General features: G+C 64.2%; 1 protein-coding gene across 17 annotated transcripts in view; it reads right to left on the bottom strand.

Moving 5' to 3' along the window:
- The window catches only part of KCNQ2 (potassium voltage-gated channel subfamily Q member 2), a 52,821-nt gene that overhangs the window by 14,412 nt on the left and 15,084 nt on the right, over nt 1–23,325 (bottom strand). For 12 of the 17 annotated variants that reach the window (XM_043553469.1, XM_043553452.1, XM_043553456.1 and 9 more), the window contains exons 2-11: nt 21,591–21,681; nt 20,784–20,910; nt 20,189–20,364; nt 19,322–19,447; nt 16,347–16,457; nt 15,549–15,644; nt 10,932–11,026; nt 9,758–9,787; nt 6,819–6,887; nt 3,581–3,610 (exon numbers count right to left, since the gene is read on the bottom strand). In XM_043553469.1, the coding sequence (XP_043409404.1) occupies nt 3,581–3,610; nt 6,819–6,887; nt 9,758–9,787; nt 10,932–11,026; nt 15,549–15,644; nt 16,347–16,457; nt 19,322–19,447; nt 20,189–20,364; nt 20,784–20,910; nt 21,591–21,681 (951 nt within the window). The remainder of the gene's footprint in view (nt 1–3,580; nt 3,611–6,818; nt 6,888–9,757; nt 9,788–10,931; nt 11,027–15,548; nt 15,645–16,346; nt 16,458–19,321; nt 19,448–20,188; nt 20,365–20,783; nt 20,911–21,590; nt 21,682–23,325) is intronic. The other 5 variants (XM_043553453.1, XM_043553466.1, XM_043553462.1 and 2 more) reach the window with 1 other exon arrangement.

Genomic DNA, 23,325 nt, shown 5'->3' with positions numbered 1-23,325 from the left:
GGGCAAAGCGTGCACTCTGGCGTCACAAACTGATCACCGAGGCTTTGCCGAGCCCAGCCAGCCGCCGGTCAGCAGTGGCCTCGGCACATCCAGGAGCCAGTGGCTGCCTGTCCCTGGAGGGACGCTCAGCAAAGGGGCCTTGGGGGCACCGCCCAAGTCGGTTCGTCTGGGTCTCGGTGCTGAAGCCCTGGGCTGGGCTGGGCTGGGCTGGACCTGCCGGGCAGCTCAGAAAAGGCTCCCCCAGTGGTCTGCGGTCCCCAGGAACCTCCCCCGAAGGCCCCAGATCTCTCTGCACTAGATCGTGCACATTTTTAAGCAAAAGTGAAAACACACAAGAGTCTTCGGTCTTCCTGAGGCCACCCTCCCTCCCCCCACCCCTGCAGCTATGGCCTGAGACAGCTGCTCTCAAACCGCGGGCACAGGAACCAGACACGACGACCCCTCCCCTCCCCCCTGCTCACACAACCCAGCCCCAGGCAGGGCTGCCCGACGTCCACACACATAAACACTGGTGGCACCTGTCGGCGTCCCCACAGGGCGCCTCCGGTCCCCAACACTTAGCTCTCCCACCAGTGCACAGCTCAGACTGCCCAGAGCGCTCCATGCCGGCCCAGGGGCCGAGGGCCATGGGCCCCCCAGCCCCCTCCCCTCCAGGGCGGACTTCCTCCCTGTGGGGTCCTCTCGGTGAGGGAACTGGGGTCCAGCTGCATCAGAAAGTGCCCTCACGTGGGGGCAAACTTCCCTGTGACTCAGTATCCCCAGGACCCGGACCACCCCCCCCCCCGCCCCCGCCACCTAGCAGTTCTGTCCACAGAAGACCCTCAAATTTGGGGCAAATGCTCTTGCCCAAGGCACACCCTTACGTCAGCCACAGTCCCACCACAGCTAAAGACTGAGGGCCCCTTGCTGCCTCCCCCCGCCCCCCGGGGCTCCCTGGGCCTGCACACGGCCCCCAGCCCCCACCACCCGGAGGCTCTGTCCAGGGCAAGAGGGTGATGGGGGGATGGGCTTTGCCTCCAGCGCCTTAGAAGGACCTTAGCTTTGTCCAACCCCCCAAACAGCTTTGCTGCCTTCAAAAACTCCCAGCATAGACGCCGGCCCCGGAAGGGCCCAACATGCCTGGGGACACGTTCCCAGCTGCACCGAAGACATAACCACCCACCTGTCCGCCCGCTGCCTGCTTCCTGAGCACCTGCGTCGGAGGACTGGCTCTCGTGTGTAGTAAAACCTGAACCGGTCACACGTGGCCAGCGGCGCCCCCATGGGACAGTGCGCTGAGAGCCTGACCAGAGCCGGGGGGTACCCACGGCCTCCCTGAGCACTGCCCCACGGGCCTCGTGGCTCAAGGCCCCCCAACTCAGGGGCTCGTTCCTGCGGGGCTCAGGCCAGCGCTGGGGTTTTCCTGCCCGCAGCAGCCAAGTGGAGCTCCGGCCGGTCTGAGAACCGCCAGCAGACAGCAAGGGTCCGGGAGGGGTGGGCAGGCACGCCCAGGGGGCCTGGGGGTTGAGTGAGTGGAAGAGGCACCCACAGACACTCACCAAGACCAGACTGAACAGACAGGCACTCGGACACAGCACGTGGCTGCCTCGACGAGGAGGGACCCACACAGACAAGGGGAAAGCAGCTGGAGGGCGGGGGAGGTCTCCTCCAGGCACGGGGGGTGGGGGGCAGTGAGAAGTGGGATGGGGCAAAGGGCAGATCAGACACACCCAGAGCGGCACAGCCCGAGACCCCGCGGCCTGCCCCCGCACCCTGCCCGGGCACAGACGGCCTTGGTCTGACACCGGCCCAGCCAAGGACCCCAACACAGCTGGGGTGCATGCCCGTCGTGGGCCAGGACTGGGAGGGGGTCTCACGGCAGCTGAGTGAGGGTCCCTGTGCCCACCCACCCACCTGCCCAGACTGGTAAGTGCCAGCGGGATCCTGGCACGCAGGTGGCAGGTGGCAGGAGGCCACTACCTCCCACTGCCATGCAGGAGGGGCTGGGGAACCACACCCCCGTTAGCACTTCACGGAACAGGGTCCCCTTGCCCGGCAGCCCCGGGACAGGCCCACCCCCTTGGGGGCCCTGGCGGCAGAAGAATTTCTGGCATCCCTACGGTGCTCTGGCTGCCGAAAAGGGGATCTGTGGCCACCCCGAGTGAGGGGACAGAAATGCTGCCCTCCGTCACCTAGCTGACAAGTGTATGTCCCAGGAGAGGCCTTCTGTCCCCAGGGCTCAGCCCGGGGTGCGCCAGGAGGAGGGCCGGGCCAGGCCAGCCCTCGGGGAAGCCACTGGGTCACGGGCAGGCAGGGACACATGGACACACAGGGAGGAGACAGAGGAGTGGTGTGCGGAAAGCAGGGAGAGGGGAGCCACGGAACGTACCGGAGAGCCCGGGGGGGGGGCTCCCGTGTGTCCTCACCTTGAGTCCTGCTTTCAGGGTCAGCCACCTCCTCCCCAAAGACAGACGGACGTGAAAGGGGCCCAAGAAGGGCAGTGACAAGATTAAAGGCACTTGGGGGGGCAGGCAAGAGTGTCCAATTGGGGGGAGGGCAGGAGAGAGAGAGAGAGAGAGACGCTGAGACGAGAGTCGTGGGGAGGAGAACGAGAGGCCGCATGAGGCCGGGGGGCCTCAGATGGACCGGGGCAGAGCTGCGGGCCCGCCTCCCCCGGGCTCAGGGTGCGGAAGGGCCGACACAGCAGCAGCGATGGGGACTGAGGACGCGGGGGGCAGCCCCCCCGGTCCCCCACACGCCAGGCCGTGCTGGGCATGTGCTCTGCATCCCCCCTGATGGTGAGCACGGGGTCTGTGTGCCGGGTAAACCAGCCAGGTCCAGGGTCAGCTTTCTTAGCCGCTTTGAGGGGCTGGTCACCCTTGCTCCAGCGGCTGGTTCGGGGCAAGAGTGTGGCCAGTCTTTTGTCACCCCCTCTGGGGGAACGTGGGGGGAGGAGCGTGCCCTCCCCCGGTGCATGGAGGGTAGAGCTCAGCCCAACTTGAGCGGCCAGTTAAGTGGCCTGCGGTCCAGAAGGGACTAGACTCGCGGCAGGGTGTTGGGGGGGGGCGCACCCCTAGCTCAGCATGGTGATACACAGGCAGGCTGGGGTTTATCAGACTTGGAAGTCACGAAACAGTCGATTTTCTTCTTAGTACAGGAAAACATCAGATTGCTACCAGCCCTTCTCTGCTCCCAGCAGAGATAGCCCTCGGAGTCCCCGCACACGGTGGGGTTGGGGGCGACCCCGTCTCGAACCTGCCTGACTGCACACCGGAAGGCGGCACCTGCAGGGGCCGGACAGGCAAACACTCACAGGGCCAGGGCTGTTTCCACCAAAGAGCCACGAGGCAGGGAGAGGGCGTCTGGCCCTGCCCTGGACTAGGGGTGCTCGCAGAGGTCTCCTGCCTCAGGGCCAGGGGCGGACGGGGGGCGCTGAGCACAGGCAAAGTGATTTAAGGGCCCACAGCGTGGCCGGCAGGGTCCAGACACACAGTTCCACACGTGGGCACAGGGCCCGCGATGACAGTGCACAGACACGGAGGGGCCAGCCCCCACGCACGGCAGCATACCCCGGGGCAGCGGGGGGCAAGCGGGCACTGACCTTGGAGAGGGCTCCGGCTGAGGCTCCTTCCTTTAAACAGAAGCGACAAGACCGTTAGCAGCAGGTCGGTCAGGCGGACCCGACCCCACGCAGGGCCCAGTGGACCCGCCCCCCAACCCCACCCAGCCCCACCTCAGGCCCACCCGCCCCGAGAGCCCCTGGAGGGCCTGAGGAATCAGGTCCTGAAGGAAAGAGGGAATTCTGGAAGTGCTCAAGGCCCCACGTGAGGGGCACACGTTTTAATGAGAACCGCCAACGTTAACTAAGTGAGCGTAGATGGAAACGCCGGAGGGTTCCGGCTCCACAGCCAAGGTTCGGGACGGACAGCTGCCCCAGTCCTGGCTCCCACTGTGGCTTCTTGGGGTCACTCTTCTCCGTGTCGTTTCCCAGCGGAGAGGCCACGGGGCTGTGGTCCCAGGCCTGTGCTTGGCTCGGCCCAGGGCAATTCTCCAGCGCACCCTGACTGGGGGTAGGTGACTTCCAGGGCCCACGCTCTGCATGAACTGAATGGAAGGCTGGCGGCTTGGACTTTCCTCGGCTGAATCGCGGGGCAACCGCAGGTGACCCGAGTGGGCTCTTCGGGGCGTGTCCAAAGTCTCGGCGGAACAGGTACTGCCCTGCTGTGGCTGGCGGATCCGTGCGCCAGAGGAGGCGGGAGGGGTGCCGGACCGCCCACAGTCCAGCGACGCGGGGTGCAGAGGCCTCCGTGGGACCCCTCGTGCCCGTCCCGTAGCCGCCCTGGAGCTCAGACGCCAAGAGCCGCGCGGTGAGTCTCCGGTGACGGCATCACAAAGACCCACAAATCTGGCGGCTTAAAACCACAGGAGCTTCTCTTCCAGTTTGGAGGCCAGAAGTCAGAAATCCAGGTGTCAGTCCGCAGCTCCCCGCCTGGGGCCGGGGCGTGGGGTCCCTCCTCCTCTCCCAGCCCCTGGGGGCCCCTTGCACTCCTGAGCTTGTGGCCGTGTCCCTCCGGTCTCCGCCTCCCTGTCACAGGGCTTCTCTTCTGTGGCTGGTCTTTCCAGGACACGTGTCCCTGGGTCTAGGGGCGCCCCAACCCAGGATGACCTTCCCTTGAGACCCTTAGCTACCTCTTCAAACCCCCCTTTCCCAAATGAGGTCCACTCGCGGCTCAAGGGCATGGACGTCTTCCGGGGGCCACCACTGAACCCACTACGGTCTGTGCCTTAGCACCCCAAAATTCATGTCCACCTTACACCCCAACACGCCGAAGTCTCAGCCCATGACAGTATCAGCCCTACGTCCAAATCTCAACTAACGCTCAGTAGCTCAGAGAACCCATCACCGCGGGGTCTCGTTCATCTGGGGGGTGCGAGGAAAAGTGCATGTGATCCACACTTGGGTAAAAGTCCTCTCCAGGTGGGGACCCGTCAACTCTAGAAAACCAGTGATCTGTCCCCAAAATACAACAGGACAGACAGGCCCAGACAGGCCCACCCAAACAGGGAGAAGTTGGAAGGCGTAAAGGGTCACCAGTGCCCAAGGTCTGAGACCCAGCAGGAAACCCCTCTTGGTCACAAGAGCCTCAGTGGTCTCCAGGGGCCCCGGCCCGAACCCGCCCCGCACCCGCCCGGGCCCCAGCCGTTCTCCCCTCGCCCCGAAGGCCCAGCGTGTTTGTGGCTGGGGAACTCCGTCAGCCTGTCTCCTGCCCGCGGGTCCCCAGACTGCCAAGCCCTCCTTCGCTCAGTCTGTCTGTCCCTGCCGGCCAGGGCATGCTGCTATAAATTCCTAACAGCCGCGTGGGCCTCCCGCACGCGCCACGGGGACAGGCAGTTGTGCAGGAGGGTTCCCACACATCTCTCCCGGGTGACCCACCTTACCGCCTCTGCCAAGAGAGCTTAGACCCGCCCGGCAACACACGGAGCTCTCCCACCAAGGCTGTCCCCGCCCACGACCCTCCTTCCAGAGCACATCTCCTAACTCTGTGTCCCCCGCGGTCTCGACGGGGCCGCGGCCCCGAGTCTTCAGGCACTGGCTTCTCTGCTCTGAGGTTGATTCAATTCCCCCTCACCGCCCCAGACAGTGTCTTCCATGAGGTTCGGCCTGTCTGCCACCGTCTGCGACAAGAGTGGCCTTCCTGCCGTAGCCAGCGATCCCCATTTCCATGCAAGACCTCACCAGCAGCGCGTACGGCACCCTCCAGCGGCCTGTGCCCTGACCAGACCGTCCCCGCCACACTCCTCACTCCCCGGAGCTCTTACTGGAACCACCCCCACGGCCGTGTTTCCCGTCAATCATTTCCTCCAGGGAACCCAGGACTCTCCTGTGTCTTTTTTCCATTTCTTCCAGACCGTCCTCTCCCATATCCCATCCCAGGCACCGTGGGTAGTGCCACAGGCTCCTAACGTCTGGTTACAGACCTGCACTCATCCGCCAGGCCGCACAGGAGCACACACCAGGCAGTCTACACGACACAGAGCTACTCCGTCGAGCCGGGGCGGCCGAGCTCCCCTGAGGCTCCGGGCGGGGCCTGGGGGGGGGGGTCCCTCCTGCCTCTCCCAGCTCCTGGTGGCCCCAGGCATCCTGGGCCCCTGGCCACATCCCTCCCACCTCTGCCTCCCCTCACGCGGGCACGCTGTCTTGGGATTTAGGGCCCATGCTAATCCAGAATGGTTTCATGTTGAGATCCTTCGCGTAATAACAAAGCTTTTTCCCAAAGAAGGCTGTGTTCACGGGTTCCGGGGCGCAGACATACCTTCAGGGGATGAGGGCCACCGCTCAACCCTTACGGGCGGCCCACCCCGCTGACCCCTCTTCAGAGGCGGCAAGCCACGCGGGGCAGCCCTCTGCGCGGGGGCCCAGGCGGCCACTCCTCCACACACCCGGCTCTGTGCCCCTGCACTCGAGTCGCAGATTTGGGGGGATTACGAGAGAACCGGCAGGCACCGTAGCGTGTGCGTCCGCCTGCTGCTCCGGAGAGATGTAGGGATGGACTCTCCCCCGCCTGGGGCTGGCACGCCAGCCACGGGAGGAGCCCCTGGCCCCACACGGAGCAGCACCCTCTGTGCCCACCCCCCACACCGGCCACCCTCTGGAGATCGGAGCCTCAACCAGGTCAGCAGAAGCTTTGGAAACCACCAAGACCACGAGGCCCCGTGGCCAGCAGTGCCGGGGACCTCCCGTGGCTGCCTGCCCCTCACCGAGGACCCCCAGGAGGGCTGAGACTCCCCCCCTCCCCCCCGCTGCCCCCTGAGCTCCAGCCCAGGCGCCCTCTGCTGACCTGAAGGTGAGCCCAGATTTACTCTTGAGGTTCCGAAGCAGCTCCAGTTGGTTGAGCGGCGGGATCAGTCTGTGGCGAGAAGAGGCACAGTGAGCTTCTGGCCGCCTAGGCCTGGGGGACCCTCACCCCTGCTCTCACCAGCGTCCACTGCACACACAGGCACCTACGGTGTTAATGCTGGGGGCATGGGTGTGGCCTGTCCCAGGCAGAGGGAGGGGACGGCTCCCCGGCAGTGGTGGCCCTGGGGGGCCACCCGCACTCTCTGGGCTACACCTCTCCTGGGGTCTGTGGCGCTGGAGGCGGGCAGTGAGCAACATGCACGGCAGGGGGGCAGGAACAGCACCCGGGCCGTCCATGGAGAGTGTGGGGAGGGTCTAGAAGGGCACCGGAGGACAGGCTGGGGGGCCATGTACCGTCTCCTCTCCCTTCCCAATCCCTGAACACCCCCGAGGGGCAGTAGTGTTGCAAACAGCATCCCAACATACTCATGGTCCCAGATCCCTCCCTGCAAAGCCAGGGCAGGGACCGAGGTCACAGAAAAGGGCTTTGCCGGGCAGAGAGAAGCCCGCTGCAGATGGGCGGCCTGGACAGCTGGAAGAAAAGGCTCTGCTCCAAGCCCCCTCTTCCCAGGCCGGGCCACGCCCACCCAGGACAGCCTGCTGCCCAGCCCCCGCCCGCAGGTGGGCGTTCGCCCATGTGGCCACTGGGCAGCTCCAGGCAGGACTTCCACAGGAGCCAAGGGGACAGTCAAGTCTCCGCCTTGACACCAAGGCAGAGATCTGTAAATCCCGCCAGGTTCCTGGGGGACCTCGGGCCTCCCCGACCCCAGCCGCAGGACCAGAGGGGCTAACGGGGGGGGGGGGGGGGGGGAGGACCCCAGTCCCCTCCCAACTCCTGGGGCAAGTTCTGTCCCTCCTCACCCACCCTCCACTGACTCGGGAGCTCACCACTTTCTGCCCTCACACATTTCTCATCTCAGCGTAAGGAGGAAACGCCCCTGCTCCTTCCTGACCCAGCCCCCATCCTGCACTGTGACCCCCCCACCCAGCTCTGTGACCCCTACTCGTCCTCAAGTGGAGTCCCAACCACTCCTTTAAAACCATGCTCAAAGACCCCCACCCAGCCTCAGCCCCATCCCTATCATCCTGTCCTCAGCCCCTGTCCTTCCTGACCCTGGGGACCACTGCCCCGTCCAGACCCCCCGTGGCCCTGGTCAAGGATCAGCGTCGGAGCCTTTACTTGGTGTGGAGGGCACGGCCACTTCCGGCTCAGCCCTCACCCGCTATCAGGTGTGATCCGCTCCACCCCCCCACCCCCCACCGCCCGCCTTCACGTGACGTCACTCAATGGCTCCCCCGTGCCTCCACAGTAGGCTTGCTGGCTGCCCTGAGTCCTCTGTGCTGACGGCCAGGCCTCTCCACACCCCTCCTTGTCCGGCCACACTTCCCTGAGGGCGGCCTGCCCTTGGTCTGAGGTCACAGCCTCAGAGCTGGCTGCGAAGGGGAGACCAGTGAGCTCGCTCCCCCTCCCCCCTCCCCTCCCCTCCCCTCCCCTCCCCTCCCCTCCCCGCAGGGCTGTCCCAATCCCAGTGGGTCAGGACGAAGCAGGAGGTATGTGGGCAGTCAGGCTGGCTCACGGCATGGGCACAGCAGAGGCCCCAGGACTGGACATGGGGACAGAACTGGCCTCCCCACTGCCCCTCAGGCACCCACCCCTGGGCCTGGAGCAGAAACCCTGGACAGCACCCCCCACTCGGCCCCCACACACGCAGGTCCAAGTTCAGGGACACACAGATACGCAGATAGGACGTCATGCCTTGGACACAGAAGCAGGGGACAGAACACAGAGGGGCAGGGTCACGGGCAGGGACGTGCACGCAGCACACAGCCCCGATGACGCTGAGGGCGGTTGTGGAGGACGCGGGAGTAGGGACAGGAGGGGGTGCCCCACAGGAGAGAGTGGCGGCTGGCCGGGGGTCAGCCAGCTCCGAGAGGACACCTCCAACCACCCAGGCCGGGGAGAGGCTGCTCCAGACGGGGGCCAGGGACCGGCTGGACAAGACGGACAAGGGAGGAGAGAGGCCTGTAGCAGGGAACCCCCAACTGCCCGGGCAGCGATGGGTCAGTACACAGGGGGGCGGAGGGACGTACACTGACCCCCCACCCTCTCCTCTGGGCGAGGTCTCTGGGGTGTACGGCCGGTAAAGGGCAGGTGCTGGGGTGGAGATGCCCGTGGGATTCGGGGGCTGCCCGGCCCTGCCCCCACAGCACCCTCCTCTTCTGGAACATTCAATCAGTCCCCACGCAGGGCACCACAGGCAAGAGCTTTTGCCAGGGGGATCCCAGGCTTGGTCTACACAGGGAGGGTGGGCCCTGGGTCCGCAGGCCTGTGCCCGATGCCCCACCCACCCCACAGGGAAGGGCCTGCCGAGACGCTGCCCTGTGCAGCAGCTAAAGGTCAGCGGGAGTGAGAGCCCCACCCCCACCCCGTGCAGACACGGTCCTCCCGGGCCCAGGGAGGGAGCACCCCTGGCTGGGACAGCGGAAGCCGTGTCCACCCGCTCTGCGCTCCGCACATGGGGCCTGTGGGGAGGGGGGGAGGGGGGGAGGGGGGAGGGGGGAGGGGGGAGGGGCTCAGCTACTGAGACGAGGCAGAAGCAGGACGAGGAACAGAAGACAAGGCAGGACAGACGGATCCAGCCGGAGAAAGCAGCTGACGGGGGAGGGGGCCAGTCAAGGGGGGGACCGGGCTCCAGGCAGGGAGGCCACAGGGGGACCAGGGCAGCGCCTGCGCCCGGCGTGGGGGACGCAGGCTGGGCACGGGTACAGGGCTGCGGGCCGGGGGCCGGGGGCCGGGGGCCGGGGGCCGGGGCGGCCCTGCACCGTCCCAGACAGAGAACAACCACACCACACACGCTGTCCGTCCCATGCATCTCCTACCTGGAGGCCCCGTAGGATTGAGTTTGCGAGCTTTCAAGTGTTTTCACACACACACAAAGGGAAGAGAACGGAAATTTTAAAAGAACGGGATAAGAAAAAGAAAATTAACCAAATGGTTGAGGAAAGTGGGGGAAACAACAGAACAAAGAAAATTAGCGCCAGGGTCGGCCCACTCAGGCCCGAGGGACGGTGCCGGGAAAGCCAGAGCCTTCAGCACTCCCGGGGAAGAGGGACGGTCCAGAGAGTGCCCGCCAGCGTGGCCGCTGAAGGAGGGGCGGGGCCGCGGCCTCCGCCCAGGTGACAGAGCGGGGCGGTGGTACCCTGCCTGGACATCGCTACCTCAGGGTCCCCAGGGGGACGTCGTCCCAGCCCAGAGCCCCAACCCGCTCCGGCAGCCCAGCCCACTCTTCCGGTGAGGGCTCCTGGCTGGACACCAGTAGGCACAGGTAAGGGACATCCAGGGGCTCGGACGCCCCGGGGCTCAGCTTCGCCCCCGCACCCCGCCCCAGGCAAGGATGGGCCTGCAGGGCAGTGTCTGCCCCGCGGGTCCCCAGCCCCCCTCGCCTCAGACCTTGTTCTAAAGCCAGAGCCCAGCACAGACAAATCCTGGGGGTGGCCGGGACTGCCAGCCGCTGGTGACCACGCTGCCTCCACCAACTGCCCCCAGCGCGGGCTTCCGGCCCTTCTGTCCCACCCGAGGGCGCCCTCGAGCGTCTGTGTGCTCTGTGCTGCTGGGGACTCCTGCTCCTACAGCCTCGACGTGGCCCCTCCCCCACACAGAGACCCTGGTCCTCGCTGAAGGACAGAGGTTACCCTTCACTTCCAAAGCTCCGGGGCCCGCCCTCGTGGGCACTACGCCGGGCCGCGGGCCTCCGCGAGTTCTCGGGAGGGGCCTGTCTTCACGATGCTCACAACATAACGTGACCCACAGCAAGGAAGGGAAGCAAAGGGTGGGTGGAGGTGGAAAGTAAGAGCCACGAGCTATAAAACAAAGAACAAAATTAATGCTGCGAAATAAATCACACACAGAACTCCGTGGAAAGTACACACGTTGTTTAAAAAAAAAGGAAAACTCAATTAAAATAATGAACAACCAAAAAATGGGGCTTCAGAACAGACACGATGACAAGCAGGCGGTGTGCCGTGGGGCGGGGTCCCGGCGGGCGGGCGGTACCTGTACATGGGCACGGTCACCGTGCGTTCATAGTACTGCCACGTCGAGTGCAGGTCTGTGCGGGACAGGTTGGTGGCATAGAACCTCCAGGCGGACTGCGGATGGGAAGCGGGCGAGGGTCAGACCATGCCCACGCCCCTGAGGGCCTCGCCCCTGCCCGGGCCCCGTCCAGCCCCACTCCCGCCTCAGTTTACCCTCTGGAGGAGGGGCACACGCCACCACAGGTCACGCTCGCAGCCCGTCTACAGCGAGCCTTTCGTCGTCCGCCTCACCCGACCCTTGGCGGTTGGGACCTGCCACGGTGGCCGCTCCTGCACTCCCCGAGCCTGATGGGGACGCCACCCTGGGTGCGGGCGGGGGGTGACTCAGGAGCCAGGGGCAGGGGCAGAGCCAGGGACACACAGTCGGACCCTCCCCAGTGCAGTGGCCCAGCCTCAGCCCGACCTTTCGATTGTGGCGAAATAGAGCACACGGTCCGCCGTCTCAAAGCGCGCAATCCGGGGGCACCGGGTCCACTCACACTGCCGTGCAACCACCCCCATCTCGCTCCACACTCGCATCCCCCCAAAGGGGCACACGCCCCAGTGCGGGGGCGTCGGGCATCACCTGCACCCGTCTCTACGGCGTCCTGTCCTGGACACAACCACACAACACGTGGCCTTTCGTGACCGGCTGTTTTCACGAAGGTTTCAAGGCCCGTGCACGTCGTAGTGAGTGTTGGCGTTCTGTTCCAATGATCGAATAACGTTCAACGGCACGGAAACACCGCATTTTGTTCATCTGTTCGCGGACATTCGAGTTGTTTCCACTTTCTGACTGCTGTGAATCCCCCAGGAGCAAACGTTTGTGGAAAAGTTGTTGGCTGAACATCTGTTTTCAGTTCTTTTGGGTACACACCTGGGGGGTTTGCCGTGACGTAAGGCAGCGCTTACCCCTCTGAGGCACCACCCAGGGTTCTCAAGGGGCTGCAGCCCTGCACCCGCCACCAGCAATGCGCCAGCATCCCGCTCCCGCCACATTCCCACCGCCTGAGGCGCTTCTGACTCGCGTTTCTCTCATGAATGACGTTGAGCATCTTTTCACGTGCCGACTAGCCACCTGGACATCTTCTCTGGAGCCACGTCTGTCCGAATTCATCTCCTAATTGGTTTGTCTTTTTGTTGTTCAATTGCTGGAGCCCCCTCATGTGTTCTGGATACCAGAATCTTACCGGAAACAGGATTTGCAAATACTTTCTCCCATTCTGCGGGTTAGCTTCTCACTCTCTCTACAGTGTCCTTTGAGGCACAAAAGGTTTCAACTTTGATAAATTCCCATGTATTTTTCTCTTCTGCTTGTGCTTCAGGTATCAGATCTGAGAAACCAAAGCCATGGAGCTGTACACCTATTTTCTTGTAAGGATTGTATAGTTTCGGCTCTCAGATTTAGGTTTTGACCCATTTTGAGTAAATTCTGCATAAAAGTAAAGCTTCACTCTTAAAATCGGATCTTCAGCAGTCCCGACACCGTTTGTCGCAGAGACATTCTTCCCCGTTGGAGGTTTGCAACATCACAGTTTGGGGGCTTGTTTGGGGGCCTAAAACATGGTCTATCCTGGGGAATACTCCCGTGGGGCTGACAGGATGTGGGGGGCTGCCCTGGGGGGATTTGCAGGTCCTCTCCATCCTGCGCCCTTGTACCGAGGATGGGGGGGGGTGGGGTGCTGACATCTCCAGCTATTATTACACAAGCATCTAGGTCGCCCTGTAATTCTGTCAGGTGTTGGCTGCACATACTCTGGGGTTCTGCCCCCAGTGTGGACACGTCTACCCCTGTCCCTACAGTCGGACTCTTGTCAACGCGTCATCACCTCCTTGGTCTCTCTTAACAGTGTCTGCCTTAGTGTGTTTTGTCTGCTCCGACCACAGCCCTCCCAGCCCCCTTCGGGCCACCGTTCCCTGAGGGGTTCCTGTCTTCGTTGCTGCACTTTTCAGCCTGTCGCTGTCCTTGGGTCTAAGGAGTCTCCACAGACAGCACACGGCCAGGCACATCTCAAATCCGTTCTCTCAACTGCTGCCTTTCAAGTGGGAGAGGGGGGTGCACTTACGTGCAAAGTGGTCACGGACAGAGCCCTCTGCGTGTGCGGGCTCCCAGCGCCTCGTTTCTGCCTTCGGTGCTCGCTTTTTCTGCTAGGTTATCTTGAGCCTCTTCTGAATTTTTAGCAATTGTTTTCTTAATGGCGACAGTGTGCCTCACGGTGAGCGTCTCACACAAGCATCTAGTCTGAACCAGCTTAGCTGCCACGGCGCGCGAACGCGCCCCTCCTCCACCCCCTGCCTCTCCTCCACCCCCTGGTGTTGAGCCCCTTACATCTCTACACGCTGCACGCCAGAAAAACGGATCCGTGATCACTGCCCTATGCGTCTGCCTTTTAAATCACATGAAGAAACAAAAGACGAGTCACAAGTCAAAAGCACACCACGGCCGGCTTTGACATTTACCCCGCGGTTACCTTCTTACCAACGCTCACAGCCCCGGGGCCGCTCCAGCCCTGAGGTCTCCAGGCGGACAAAACACAGGCAAAGCCCTGTGCTGACCTTCTGGAACAAGGCCACGCCAGGGACTCCCCAGGGCGGAGGGCAGGGGCAGGCAGGTGCCTTTAACCCCACACACAGCCCACAGTCCTGTGCTCACAAGCACCCCCTCCCTTGGTTGTTGTAAAATTCTGATTTAGCTCCTGAGTCCCCAAAACAGGATCCGGACAGGTTTGCTAATCCGTGTGCCTTTAGCACAGAAATGAGGTGCCGGAATTCTGTCCCCCGCCACGTCCAGTGACCTCCTTGGTCCCTAAGCTTTAATCCAAACCCTCGACTCGAACGTGGGGTCTTGAGAGAGAGGCTCCGGACCCCTGCTCCTGTAGTCTGAGCGGTGCCTCCCCATCACCTGCCCACCGGCCCCGGGGACTCCCCAACGGGCTCTCCACGGCTCGGGGCCCCCATGCTGCCCCCTTCCCTGCCTGTGATGTCCAGGGCCCCGTATCCTCTGCACATGCATCTCCTCTCCTGCACCTCTGCGTCCAGCCAGGGCCTCACCCCTCCACTCCAGGCCTCTGGCCAGCCGCTGTGCGCACCTGCCCTTGAGGGCCGACCGGCTTCCCAAACCCCACACTCCAAACCTCTTCCCAACCTCTCCATCCTCCTGGACGCTCCTAGCAAAGCCTGGGGCATCTCCTTCTGCCCTCCCCTCCCTCCCTCTCTGGGTCCTGTCCCTCCTGCCCCTCCCTCTCCAGGCCCCCGTCTGGGCCCACCCTCAACCCGGATTCACAGAGAACACCAGAGCACCTTGCCCACCTGTGGGGACCTCAGCACAGGGCAGGGGATGCCTCCCCTCCCTGTCCCGCTGCTATTCAGAGCCTGTCCCAGGTCCTCCGAGGGAGGATGTCCATTCCCTTGGCGGTGGGGGGGGGAGGGGGCACTCTGGCAAACTGTGGACCACGTGCAAAGGCAATGAGGTGGATACCTGCCCGGGCACCTTAGCTGCCAGAAGGACACAGACCATTGGAGACTTCCAGAGCATAGAGGGCCCGGGGCTCTGCTGGGGCTTCCCCCGCTGGTCTGTTCCCGTCTGGGCGCCGGGAATCGCAGCCAGGTGACCAGCTACGCAGCTGTGCAGCTGTCCCAGCCTGTAATCCCGAGCAGCGGGGCTGCGGTCCCACCACCTGCCTCAAAGAAGGATCCAGGCACCGCCCTCCGACCAGCAGTCCCCCCGAGGCATCGCCCGTGACCGCGCGCCACTCGTGCCCCGGGACTCCCTGCAGCCCCGCCCACAAGCTCAGTGTCCGTCCACCGGGTGGACACCCGAGCCTCGCCCCTGAACTGCCTGAGTCCTGACGGGGGACAGGCACGCAGGACACCCACGGGGGGAAGCGGGACAGGCGTGCGGCTGCAAAGAGGGCCTCCGACCTCGGCGCCACGTGCACGTGCGTGGCGAGGCCGTGGCCCTTGTCCCTCACGCTCTTTCGCATTTGAAAAATAGCCATTTGCAGCTTTTATGGTGAAAGGTAAGTGCGCACGCGCACACACGCACACGCGCACACACGCACACGCGCTCACACGCATGCAGTACGCGCACGCCGCCTGTACGCACTCACACGCCGCACGCATGCACAGGAGGCTGTCCCCTGGGAAGACCACGGCTCCCCAGGTCCGCCGGCGCCCATGGGCTCTGGAGGGGCCCCTCGGGCAGCCTGCTGCTCAGGCTCGGGAGGCACTGCTAGATCCCGAGGGGCCCCTGTGTCCCCAGCAGTGGGACGGGCTGTGTGAGCGCGGGCAGCGAAGCTGAGACGCCACACCTGCCCGGCAGGGGCCCCGAGCGGCACATCAGGGGTACCTGTGACCGCCTGGTCTAGGGCCCGGGGCCCACGCAGGACGACGGCCACACCCTCCCCCCGGGTGTCACTACAGGTACTGCAGCCTTAGGCATCTGCACCTGGCTTCCGTGCCCAACACGTTCCTGCAAAGGAACAAGGGCCGTGCACGTCGCCGGGGCAGGGGAGACACAGGGGCCAAGGTGGCCCCCCCTTAGCAGGGCCGTGCCAGGAGCGCCCCGGGAATCCCATGTGGGGCCACCTGGACTCACCTGGATCAGGCCCGCTGCAGGGTTCCGCCTCTTCTCAAAGTGCTTCTGCCGGTGCTGCTCTTGAACTTTCAGAGCAAAGCCAGATCCCAAAATGCCCTGCAGATCATCAGGGTCAGACCACGTGCTGGGGACCACAGCCCCACCCCCGCCCCAGCCTGCACACCCCGGGGCCTCGCCTGCTCTGCCTTCCCTCCTCCTCAGTCGCCCATCACCTGGGGACCATGCTGGGGAGAAACACTCGGATTTAGGGTAAAGGAAAACCTCCACCTTGCGGGAGTGGGCCGGGCCCACAGATTACCCTCCCTCCCGGTTGGCCTGCACTGAAGCAAGTGCAGCCCAAGCTCTGGGTGGCAGCCACCTGAGACAGCTGTGTCCCCACCAGCCACCCCTCTGACCTGTCCAGCTGTGGGTGACACCAGAAACACCCTCCCCTCCCCCCGCCGGAGATCTGACAAGGCAGCCTCATCACCACTAAGCACGCTCTGGCTCACAGGGACCCCACTGGTCAATCCCATAGGGCTGGGAGGGGCTGACAGTGACCACAGATGCAGGGTCTGAAGCCACAGCTGGAGGAAGCTCGGTGTGCTCCCACGGAGGCTCACAGAAGCCACCCGCACCCTGCCTGCACAGCCCGGGAAAGGGTGTCCTTGCACCATACCTGCTGCCTGCGGCTCCTGGGGTGCCAGGGACCCTGCTGGCAGCCATGCTCCCGTCCCCTGGACCCCAAGTGGACAGGTGCCCCAAGCTGCGTGTGGCCACCCGGGGGCTCGCCAAGGCAAGAGGGGCCACGGGACTTACCGCAGGAAGAGCAAAGAAGGAGACGCCAATGAGGGTGAACGTTGCAGCCAGGAGCCTCCCGTTCCAGGTCTGGGGGTACTTGTCCCCATAACCAATGGTCGTCAGAGTGATCTGTAGGGCGGCAAGGCCAGTCACTCGGCCGGCTTGGCAGTGACCGCCATGGACACCTGCAACCCTGAGCTGGACACTTCCAAAGCCCCCGGGAGTCTTACACGCAGCGACCTCCCACACCGGGGTGAGCTGGACAGGCATGGGGACCACCCTCCCACGCCACCCATACGAGGCCCAGGGGACCAGGGTCCCCATCACCATCCTTCCCCCCTGCAACAACCACATCAGAACTCTCCGGATCCTTTGTCTTGCCCTACGTGCCAGGGCAGGATGTGGGGTCACCGGAAGCCTGTGTTACCATTTCACACGCGTGAGGGCAGAAGAACCCGTCAAGCGGCCTCCCCCAGGATGGAGGCGGGGGCAGCTCTGGGCTCAAGGCCAGGCAGCAGCCAGGAAGTGCAGAGTCAGGGGCTGGACAGGAACGGTGCTGAGCAGGAGCCCCGGGGGACAGATGACGGGGACAGGATGGGGACCGTGTGGTGGGACGTGTGGAGGTGACATAAGGCCAGAACGGGAAGGGCCCCCAGAGGTGTGGCTGGAGCGCAAGCTGCCCTGTTGTACAGCGGGGAGAGCGACGCCCACGCAGAGGGGTGCTTGGGCACACAGGAGGGCCCGCTGCCCGTGGAGCAAGCCCCAGGTGGCCCCTAGCAGACTTGCCAATGGGGATGGGCTCACGCTGCTGGGGACAGGGGCACCTGTCACCACCCACCTGCAGCCCCTGGAAGCTGTCCCTGGGTGCCGCACAGGGCCTGCCATGAGTCTGGGAGACGCCCTGGGTAAATGGAGGCCCCGGGGGTAGGACCTTCAGGGCCTGTTTACATACAGCAAGAAACAGGCCCAGGCGAGGGGCCACCGTCCCCATTCCCGCCAGTGCAGAAAGTTCTGGAAAGTCACAGGTAATGAGGAAGGGCAGCCAGGAGTGGGTGTGGGCAGGAAGGAGACCCACTTCTCACCATAAAGCTTCCCTGGTAGAATCTTCACCTCGTGTGAGGATTACAGTCAAGATTTTTAACATAAACTAAGCGTATTTTAAAGACAGGAGACGCTTCAAACCACCACTCTCTGCAAAAACGCCTAAGTTGTGCAAAGAAGCCCAGAGAGCAAGGGTAGGACCTGGAGGAGGGGCTCAGGGTCAGGAGGCGGCAAGAAACCTGGAGTCCACGGGGCCACTCTGTGGCCGGACACCTTGGTCCTCACACAGAGAGAAGAAATCACATCCATATGACAAAGGAATCTTGAAAATGAAATTAAAATCAAGCAGACGGAGCTGTATGGCTGCAGACGCCTCCTCGGGGCCGGACAAGGGGCGAGGAGACAGAGGTAAGAGGACACATCCTGAGGCCCGTTGGGCCCGGAGGGAGGGCAACGAGGTAGCTCACGTGCACAGGAGGACCCCCCACCCAGCCACATTCCAGAAACACGTGGGGGAGGATCCCGGAAGTGTGGCTCCCGGCAGCCGGGAGGGCGTGGGAGTGGGACCTCGCAGACGCCCGGGTCTGAGAAAACTCTCAGAAAGCCACCGGCCTGCTCCTCCAAAATGAGGGCAGGGTCGAGGGGGGCATCGGGGCGGGCCTGGGCGGGACGAGCTGCGGAGACTCCCCAACCCCCGCGAGGGTCCCCCACAGCCGCGCAGGCCTGCAGGGCCGAAGAGAGGGGAGGCTCAGGCTGGGCGTTTTCCAAGAATGGCGAGCACAGGGAACGGGGCACCACCTCATTCTATCACAGCACAGAGTGAATACTTCACGTCTGAAGTTTAAATCCGGAAACAGCAGCGTAAGCACATTGTTGGGAGCATGGAGGCAAACCCCAAGAAAAGCCACAGGAGCCCTGCCCAGAGGGCGGGGAGGGAGTGCGGGGAACTGCGTGGTCACTCTAACACGCACACACTATTCATCACGTTTAAGTACTACTTGGACAAAACACTTAAGTAGCCGTTTCGGTCCCGTTCTTCAAGAGGGAAGGCCATGGCCCACGAACAAGGCCTGGGGCAGGGCAAGCCTGGTCACCGGCGACTGGCCCACGGCCCACCCCGCTCCTTCCCCCTCGGCTAGGGCACAGCACACAGACTCCAGGCTGCACGGCAATCGATAAGATGATTCTGGATAAAGTGCGTTCTCACTGAGATGCGTGTAAAAGCTACATATTCCTTTCGCCACTGGATCTCAAGTATCTTCCCAAGGCCACGCAGCCAGCATTTGTGGAAGGGGGCCTGGGGTCCCAGGACGGGCCACGCATCCCCAGGCCAAGCGCCCCGCACCCTCGGGGCATTCCAGCACCCTGCCTGGGGACATCCGTGGTTTCGGGCAAGGAGCCAGGCCAGGCTCCATCCAGCTAATGGGGATGACGCCCACAGGGCAGGGCCACAGACACAGCGCTACCCCATGCAGGGTGGGAGGGACCCTTCAGAGGCTGGCCCAGGAAGAGGCGGGTGACAGGGGAGGGGCGCTCCGGGGCCCTGGGAGCTGGGTGGCCGTGAGCAGGGGCTGTGGGCCCACAGACTCCCTGCCTGCCCTGACGGGCAGCCCGGAAGGTGAGGCCCAGGAGGGCCAGGGGCTCGATTTCGCTTTTCCAGACTCTCCGTGTGACAGAAGGGCTGTCCCCTCCTCCCTCCAGCACAGAGGCCTCACACACCGGTGGCCAGTAAGGAAGGTGGGTGACCAGGCCGGGCCTCTCCGCCCACTGCCCAGCCCCAGAGAGACCTCTGCAGCCAGAGAGCCCCTGTGACTCTGCCATGCCCTGGGGGCAGGGGGCACATCCTGGAGGTGGGGTGGGGGACAGCAGGCAGGAGGAGGGCCCCCAAGGAAGGCGGTGCCAAGCAAGCGGGTCCCCAGTGAAGGACGATGACCCCAGCTGCCAGGACTCACCAGGCCCCACCAGAGGGCATCAGCGTAGGTATCAAAGTGATCATTCTCGCCCTTCTCTGCCAAGTACACCAGAAACGAGGCCAGGATGAGGCAGAGGAAGCCGATGTACCAGGCAGTCACCAGCTCCTGAAAGAGAGGGTCACGTCCTGGCTCCCTGGCCCCAGCAGGCACCACGCCCAATCCAGCTCTCTGTCCCCACAGAGCCCTCGGCAGCCCAGGCCGGCACCTGCTTGGCCGCATGGCCCTTAGCACAGGGCCGCTGCGGGGGCGGGAGGGATGGTGTGTGTGGTCCTGGCTGTGTGGTCCCTCTGCCACGTGGCCCGTGCACCTGCTCACCCAAACCCAGACGACGGCCGCTCAGTACAGCCCAGCTCACCCCGTCCACCAGGTATGGGGAGCACCCCTACAATCCTGAGGCATTCCCGCTGCAGATCTGGGACTACTGAGAACCTGTCACACCTCCCCACGCCTGGAGCAGGCAGCCCGACTGCCCACTGGCTGCCCTCCTTGGGGACAGACCCCCGCCCCGTCCAGCCTCAGGACTCAGACAAGGACAGGAAAGGAGGCCATTTGGGCTGGCGGGGTGCAGTGTGGGCCTCGTGGGGGCTGCCTGGGACACAGGGCTGGGCTCCTGCCACGACGTGGGGCAGGGGGCACCTCAGGGCAGCCGCTGTGAGCCCGGGCGGCACAGACCCAGGCTCACCCACCAAGCACAGAGCGAGCCGCAGAACAGCCGCTCTGGAGAGAGACGACCAGATGGACCGGGTCATGGAAAGACGCCCCCAGAAGAGGGGATGGGCTGGTTCCCAGCTGACCCGCCCCGTGGGCTCGGTCCAGCAGGGCTTGTGACCCCGCGCCAGCGCTCACCTTGCTGTGGGCGTAGACCACGGAGCCCAGCAGCTTCCAGGTGCCGCCGCGCCGGTCCATACGGATCATCCTGAGGATCTGTAGGAAGCGCAGGCTCCGGAGAGCCGACGTGGCGAACACGTTGCCCTGGGAGCCAGCGGCCAGCACGGCGATGGAGGCGATGAGCACCATGATGTCTGCGGGGGACGTCGCGGCTCGAGGCGGGGCCGGCCCCCTGCACCTCCGTGCCTGGTGCAGATGAGGGCGGGGCCCCCAGCCACGTGGACGCGTGGCAGCACGGGGACACCACAGCCGTCCACCTAGTCCAGCCCTGCCCGGCACGGCTGCTGTCCTGCCACCTGTCCCCTCCTCCCGCCACCAGGCCGAGCTCACCACAGGCTCGGATGCCAAGAGGACAGGTGGGAGAAACTTCCAGAAGGAGCCAGTCCTCAGCTTCAGCCCCAGCCCGCCTCCCGTGCCCACACACACTCAGCTCTTCCCGGAGCTGGCAGCCCCCGCCTGCATGCACATGTACACACACACACACACACACGCCCCGCTCACCTGTCACACACGCACATGTGCACACACACGTGCACACGTGCACCCTGCTCACCTATTACGCAGAAAGGCTTCCGGGCAAACTTGAGCCGCCCCCTCCAGCCGCGGTACCGGCAGCAGCAGCCGGCCGCCCAGATCCGCACGAAGTACTCCACCCCGAACACCACGATGGTCACGATTTCCTGCAGGAGAGGCCGCATTGAGCCACCCCCGGGCCTGCGTCAGGGCTGGGACCAGCCTGGCTGAGCGGGAGTTAGGGTGGGGGGGCCCGGCCTGTGTGGGCCGGTGTCAGTGGGAGGGGTCCCATACTCTGGACCGGGATCAGCCTCCTCGAGCGGCCCCTCTGTCGCCAACAGCAACGGAGACATCGCTCTGTGGTTGCCATGGCGCCCGCCCCTGCCTGTCAATTGCTGTCAGCGTCTCAACCCCCGTCCCACGCCCACGCCCGCCAGGAAACACCCCACACCTCGGGGCCAGGGGGCCGCCTGGGCCCTCAGGCTCCAGTGAGCAGGGGGGGAAGCGGTGGGGGAGTGGGGTGGCTGTCAGATGCTGTGGGGACACAGGGAGGGCAGCAGGGTGGACCGTGTGTGGGGAGAAGTGGGTGGGAGCACTGTGACAGTCGTGGTGGACGCTGCGAGATGGCTCATGTCAGGAGGTGAGGCCGGAAGGGGCCCAGGTCCACCAGGCTGGAGCTGGAAGAGCACGGGCCACAGTGGGGGGGGGGGGGGGGGGGGAGGGCGTCTCTGCGGGGGAGGCCAGGCTCATGCAGGAGCAGGTTGAGGGGGGGGCGGTCAGAGGCTCGGAGGGATGGGGATGGACCAGCGACCACAGCCTCCGTGGCTGCACACCCGCGGGGGCTCACCAAGATATAGAGTGCGCCCTCGGAGCTCTTCTCGTACTCCTTGATGGTGGAGAAGACGGACAGCACGAGGCAGGAGAAAACCAGCAGGAAGCTGCGGGCAGAGGCAGAGGGTGTCAGCGGCCGCCACAGAGGGGCCAGGGGAAAGCACGCCGCACGCACGCCCACAGCGCCCCGGGACTCCTGCCTCAACAGCCCTGGGCTTTGAGACGGCCCCCAGGCTCTCGGGGGGACACCGGCTACCGCGTGGACATCCCTCAATGAAACGCATCCTCCTTGTTCCTAACATCCCTTTCTCGGCTCCAAAACGGAAACCGCCGATCTTCCAAGGAGCACCGGCCCAGGGCCTTGGCCGCAGACCCGCGTCCGGGCCGCACCCAGCGGGTGCGCAGAAGACCCATGGGTTCCCGAGAGGTGGAACCAGGAGGCCCCATCTGACACCAGCCAGGGTGTCTGTCCAAAGGCTGAAGGTGGGGTCTGAGGGCACAAAGCACACAGTGTGGGGAAGCTGGACAGGGGCCCGCACACCACACCCCTCCCGTGTGTTACTGCCACCCTGGACGTGCCAGGGGGAGAGACCACAGTGGGGAGGCTGCTGCGTGGTCCGCCACGAGCCCTGCCCCCCAGCCGCCTGCAGCTGGACGTCCTGCCGGCACATGCAGCCCCCAGACGTCAGGGCCTCGGCCGGATCCCAGGGCATCTCGGGCAGTCGGCCCCACGCTCCCCGAAGATGGGCAACCGCGTGCAGAGACACACGACCCTCCCAGGAGCGTGGCTGGTGAGGGCGCTCCCGGCACGCACCCCACTCCGGAGCAGAGGCACGGACAGCAGATGACGAAGGCAAAGCCGGTGCCCGCTGGCACACACAAAACCACGCGAAGAAACAGTCACAACTCAAAACCACAATTAATTTCCTTTGCTCATTAGACAATTTATTCAATTAACCGAGCGCTGGGAAAAAAACGTCCAGCTATCTCATGTGTCTTATATTTATTCATAATTCTCTGCCTGGTGGTATTTTTTCCCGACTCAGTCAGTGGGGAAGCAGCATTTATACACAGTGCCTCTGCCAGGAATGGGGGACCCGGAGACTCCAGGGCTCTGGGTCAGGACCCCGGAGGCCTGGGTGACGGGAGAGCCCACGGCAAGGAGGCCACCCAGCCCAGCTTGGCCCGGGGCAGAGGTGCAGAGAGCCCAGGGGAGACATGAAATCTGGCAGGCTTCCCTGAGAAGGTGTCCACAAAGGCAAAAAGGAATCGGTGGGGCCAAGAAGGGAGAAGGGAAGGGGTGGTCCAGGGAAAGGGACGACAGGGGGTCCCAGGACTCGGCAGAGGGCAAGTCCAACGAGACTAAAGAATGGGGCCTGATGGGCCTGATGCCATTGTCATCCATGTGGGGGGACCCGGAGAGTCCACACTCAGACTCACACTGTACAAAAACATTACCCTGATGCAAAAAGGGAAGGCCCAAGTCCCAAAGCAACCGGGCCCTCCCGGCCCTGCTTCCCGAGGGCAGCTCTGCCTGGCATCTTGGAACATTCCAGAATGGCCTGGCCGTGCTCTACGGACGCAGAGCCCTTCCCAGAAGGCAGGGACTGGGATGTCCAGGGCCACACCAGCAATACAGGAGAAGAAAAACCCGAAGCCAGACACGGTGAATGTTCCTAGGCCACCAGGTGAGCAGAGTGAACCCGAGCAGAAGCCACCCGGCTTCTGAGGTTTTGGAGCAGGTGGCCACA

Source organism: Prionailurus bengalensis, chromosome A3 (genome assembly GCF_016509475.1).
Source record: "Prionailurus bengalensis isolate Pbe53 chromosome A3, Fcat_Pben_1.1_paternal_pri, whole genome shotgun sequence".
In the NCBI taxonomy this organism is placed as follows: domain Eukaryota; kingdom Metazoa; phylum Chordata; class Mammalia; order Carnivora; family Felidae; genus Prionailurus; species Prionailurus bengalensis.
This window is presented reverse-complemented; position numbering and strand designations above follow the sequence as displayed.